The sequence below is a fragment of the Monopterus albus genome, unplaced genomic scaffold, assembly GCF_001952655.1.
Source record: "Monopterus albus unplaced genomic scaffold, M_albus_1.0 scaffold40.1, whole genome shotgun sequence".
Classification (NCBI taxonomy): domain Eukaryota; kingdom Metazoa; phylum Chordata; class Actinopteri; order Synbranchiformes; family Synbranchidae; genus Monopterus; species Monopterus albus.
In genome coordinates, this window is record NW_018127920.1 from 1,076,084 (window position 1) to 1,081,090 (window position 5,007).

At 41.9% G+C, this 5,007-nt stretch overlaps 2 protein-coding genes across 2 annotated transcripts in view; both read left to right on the top strand.

Moving 5' to 3' along the window:
* Positions 1-1,669, top strand: part of LOC109959699 (immediate early response 3-interacting protein 1) — a 3,565-nt gene extending 1,896 nt beyond the window's left edge. The window contains exon 3 of the mRNA XM_020599270.1: positions 1,062-1,669. Coding sequence (XP_020454926.1) covers positions 1,062-1,117 — 56 coding nt within the window. The 3' untranslated portion in view covers positions 1,118-1,669. The remainder of the gene's footprint in view (positions 1-1,061) is intronic.
* Positions 1,670-1,719: 50 nt separating this feature from the next.
* On the top strand, positions 1,720-3,848 carry LOC109959698 (uncharacterized). The gene is made up of 5 exons (XM_020599269.1): positions 1,720-2,085; positions 2,173-2,336; positions 2,807-3,064; positions 3,186-3,395; positions 3,501-3,848. The coding sequence occupies exons 1-5, from the start codon at positions 1,841-1,843 to the stop codon at positions 3,695-3,697; spliced, it is 1,074 nt and encodes a 357-aa protein (XP_020454925.1). The 5' UTR covers positions 1,720-1,840; the 3' UTR covers positions 3,698-3,848.
* Positions 3,849-5,007: the final 1,159 nt, after the last annotated feature.

Here is a 5,007-nt window from a genome sequence, read left to right on the forward strand (position 1 = left end):
TGCTGACCCATGACTGTGTGCCAACCTACAGCACCAACCACATTGTGAAGTTTGTGGATGACACGACTGCAGTTGACCTCATTACCAACAATAACGAGGCCAACTACAGGAGTGAGGTGTGCCAACTGGTCCAGTGGTGTAAGGACAACATCTTCCTCAATGTGGGGAAGACTAAAGAGATTGTTGTGGACTTCAGGAGAAAACCTCTAAAGCACCCCCCACTGACCATCAACAGTGCTGTAGTAGAGAGAGTGAGCAGCACCAAGTTCCTTGGTGGGGAGCACATCTCTGAGGACCTCTCCTGGACCAACAACACCACAACACAGGCCAAGAAAGATCAAACACGCCTCTTCTTCCTCCCACTTCAGACTCCTGCCTTCAGGAAGAAGGTATCAGAGTCTTCAGGCCCACTCCACCAGACTTACAAACAACTTCATCCACCAGGCTGTGAGGATGCTGAACGCTGTCCATTATCACCCCCCTCTGGGTGGGTCTCTACTGTAACACACACACCATTTGTATAAGGGTGGGTGACACAAAATATATCTGATTGTACCATCAGCCATCAGACCAACACAAAAGGTTGTACGTGTGGCCGGAGGGGGCTTCCTCTGCTCTGAAGCACTGTTTTGACACTACAGACTGGGATATTTTCAAACCAGCATCCACTCACAACAATCATGGATGACAGGTGAGGTTCACAGACTCCTGAGGGCTCAGGATGCAGCCTTTAGGGCTGGCGACACCATAGGCCTAGCAACAGCAAGAGCCAACCTGTCCCGTGGAATCAGGGAGGCAAAATGCCAATATAGCAAGAAAGTATAGTACACGGTTTTGAGTCGCAGCTTATTGGCTGTACCGTTTAGATTTATCCTAATTAGGTCAATCCAGTTCATATTCTATTCTATGCTGGTTTTATTCTATTTTAGTTCCTAAATGTTATGGCACCCAATACTAGGTGAGAGAGAAACTGTATTTTGATTTTCTGTATGTCCTGCACATATGGTGACTTGACAATAAAATCCTTGAACCTTGAACCATACTGTCTGCCTTCTTTACAGTGCCGTTGATAGGAGTAAATTCAGTCTGCATCGTGCTGCTGCTTCTGTTTGGCTGAAGAGGAGCGAGTGGAAATGGGGGGATCCAGTCTACTGTCAGGACAGCATCTCCTCAGGAACCCTTCTGAACAAATATCAGATCTTTTTGTGGCACAGAAGGTCTCCTGTCAGCCTGATTGTGTGTTGTTATTCAATTCATTGACTGTTTTTACAACACAGTAATTCAAAATAAGTACATGCAGCTCTTTAGAAAGATTAATGATATAATAAATAGTTGACATCTGACTTTTTTTTTTGCAAAAATATAAATAAGAAAAACTAGTGTTTTTATTATTATTATAATTTTCAGAAAACCAGAACACGAACTCAACTGCTGTCACGGAGTTGACAGTAAAATGTTTGTACACATTTAAATCTATTCTTCAGTATGTGGTATTGTTGTAAAACTTCTCGAAAATAAAACGTTGTATAAACACTTCACTTAGGTGCAACAAGACTGATCTCATGAAATAAGCAATTGTTGCTATTGTTGTTCCGCACTCCAGCCCAGCAGGTGGCGATAATGCACCTTAAGCTGTCTTGCAAACCGCCAATAAACAAGATGAAGACGCGAAGTTGTGTTGTTTGTCCCACCCTCCCCCACTCGCCGTACTCTTACACTGCTGTTGAGGGCAGCAGGATCAATGGATTTATCCAACAAGTGAATGAATATCTTGTGATACGAAGCGGCAATTCCTTTGATAAACAAACTGTGTTGCATATAAACGTTTTCCTGAGGAATAATGGGGAACACGCAAAGTTACATTGTTGTGTCACTCTCTGTATGTGCCGTTTATTTAGGTTATGTATACATTTACTGTTCCTATAAGTTGTTGAAGACGAATATTCTCAACAGCGACAGACTTCCTAGTTTTATTTATCTTTACATCAAATATTGGACCCGAGCTCTGACTCGGAGAACAGGCTACCTGTACACAACTACAGCAACAAACACGCGTGACGCTGTGTACTCGGTCCTCAAGTGCAGGTGAGAGTCGTCCACTCCCGTTGTATCCCGTGTGAAGCTCGGGTGCTTATCGTCCATAATTAGAGCCTGTGTCTCTGTCTGTCTCAGGCTGGAGACTCCCTTGTTGAGGAGCTTCTGCAGTGCAGCAGGCTATGGTTGGGATTATCCAGACAGTGAATTCAGAGACATCCCGCTGTGCTTCCCCGAGTTTCTCTGTGCCAGACTGCTGCTTATGGTGCTCACTGACGAAAACTTCAGGCTCAGCCCAGCAGGTAATGCTTCCATTCACCGTAACTCTTACACCAGAGAGGTTAACAAGACAAATGACATGATAAAAGTACATAAAAGAAAAAAGTTCAACTGAGACAAAGGAGAGACTCACTCGAATATGTTACATAATCTAGATTTGGAATAATGGCACCAGTGAACAACTTCAAACTGAATGAACACATATACAAACATAGGAGCTGCCTGTCTGGGGGGGGGCTTTGAAAAACTTATATTGCCCTGGAATCATTTTGGATGTTGGATTTAAGAGAATTTCACATCTATAGATAGTAAAAGAAAATAGATTTGGGACGCTCATTCATACCTAACCTGATCAAACTAGATGTTTTGTTTGTTTTTTTTTTTACTGCTACATTTTATTGCCACTGTCCTGATTCCCATTTTTTTGGAGTGCTTATAATACAGTGTTAGAAAATGGTAGTAATATGATAGTGTTTGTAAATGATTTTTGCAGGTTTGGTTCGTGTGCGTCACAGTTTGAAAAGCCTTCAACCAATTGATGAGCTTAAGAAGGGTCCATTCATGCTGCAGGTCCAGGTCCTGGAGTACCAGCACATTGATGCTGGGGTGGAAGTGGACATCGGTCTCTCTGCCACTTCTCGTACGGGATCCCGGGTGTGGGAGAGTGTCCTGACGCTACTGTCCAAAGACGAGCTCCACAAAGGCAACATGTGCTTCCTCAAGAATGAAACCAAAAATGAGCATCAACCTGGTAATTTCTGCTACGAATGTTCTTGGCCTTTTTACACCAGGAACATGAATGAATGTCTTTGTCTTATAGTGGTGGCCTTGCATTGAATGCACACCCTGGTTTTATTTCCTTGTTCTGACAGACCAACCAGGTGAGAGTGTGGCAGAAAACATGAAGCAAGTAGAGCTCAGAGTCCCTTGGAGTACTGGCCTGAAGTGTGTATGGTTGTCCTCTCACTACTCCCCCTACTGGCTCCTCTCTCTGCCTGCAATGCTCTTTGGCTACAGATCATATATCACACCAAGTCTCTGGATGTTTTCTGTCTGCTTGGCTGAAATAGAAAAGCACAGAGGTACTCGAATTCATGTTAATTGATTTTGTAAAAATACAGAATTACTATGTTTAGTTGTTTTCAGCTATACTGGTAAGACCTTCTGACCTTTTATTGTGTCATCAGGGGTTGAAGTCATCACAGCTCCTATCACCATCACAGCCCAGTTTAAGGAGCCCCTGTCGGTTCCAGGCAGCGTGATGATCGACTTTTGGGATACTGTCAAAAACGGGGCTCAGTCTCCTGCCCAGGGCCTCAAATTCCACATGCGGCAGCATGGAAGCAAAATGTCTCACATGGTGGGGCTGATTTCTAGGCCTTGATTTACACAGAGGGTTTGTATTTGTAGTATTGATAAAACATAACAAAATACTGATATTTTACTTTTCCCCTTTAGTTCTGGTATGTGTGTCTGTTACCTGCCCACTGTCACCAAGTGCTTGCTCAAGGGGAATATGTTCTGTTTTTCTTCTATAATATTGATAATAATGTCTAGACTTTACTTTGTAACGTGTTCTGATGACTTTTGTTGTGATTTGTCGCTATGCAAATAAAATTGTAACTGAGTGCAACAAGATTGGTCTGGGTGCCATTCAAGCTTTTTTTCATACAAAACATTAAATAATGTAGTTGTAATTTCCATCCATTATCTATAACGCTTATTCCTGAATAGGGCCCCGGGAGGGCTGAAGCCTAATCCAGCTGTCATTGGGTGAGAGGTGGTGTACACACTGGACAGGTGGCCAGTCTATCACCTGGTATAGTTGTGGGGCTTATCTGTCTAAAATTTGAATGTAATCCTTTTCATAGCAACATTTATTAATGTATCTACCTCTGAGCCTTCGATTTTATTGTTAAAACTGTTTTCAGCTTCACTGAGTGTGGCAGGGTTCTAAAAACACTTTTTTTTTTTTTTACACAATATGGCAATAGATCATTTTAGATAGAGTGATCCACCTGACTCTGTTAAAGGGATACTGTGTGTGTGTGGTGGTGGTGGTCGCTCCACTACCACTACCTGCTGGATGGTTGATGGTGTTATGGCTGTGGGTTATCCCTCCCCTTTTCATTTGTGTATACGTTTGCCGGTGAATGTGCCTGTAGGAAGTAACTACAAAATCAAAATTAAAACTGAAAATAGTGATGTGTAAATCATCCTGTCCTGTATTACATTGAAAACAACACAGCAGCACATTATTTGATGTGATACCTCATCAATTTTTTTCTCTGTTCAACATAAACACTCACTCCAAAAAACACATTCCAAAAAAAAGTTTGAAGGCTGCATTTCAGGGCCAGTAATGAGGTAAAATAATGAAATGATGACTCCATTTGAAACAGGTGATGTCAACAGGTGACTGCATCATGATTTGGTACAAAAGTGGCATCCAGGAAAGGCCGAGCCCTTTAGGAGCAAAGATGGGCCGAGGACCACCAGTTTGACAACATATGGTTTCAAGGTTTCAAAGATTTTTATTGTCAATTCTCTATATGTGCTGGACATACAGAAAAATTGAAATACTGTTTCTCTCACCTAATATTAAATGCCAAACCATTTAAGAAAATAAAATAGAATAAAAGCAGAATACAGATAGAATAAAATAGAATAAGAAAACTAAATTAGAGTAATTGG

Bases quoted from the DNA above. Each gene is read 5' to 3' on its own strand.
- LOC109959698 (XM_020599269.1), top strand. From the start codon at position 1,841: ATGGGGAACACGCAAAGTTACATTGTTGTGTCACTCTCTGTATGTGCC. The intron at 3,065-3,185 runs GTAATTTCTGCT...TTGTTCTGACAG, and splicing joins CAAAAATGAGCATCAACCTG to ACCAACCAGGTGAGAGTGTG. The intron at 3,396-3,500 runs GTACTCGAATTC...TTGTGTCATCAG, and splicing joins TGAAATAGAAAAGCACAGAG to GGGTTGAAGTCATCACAGCT.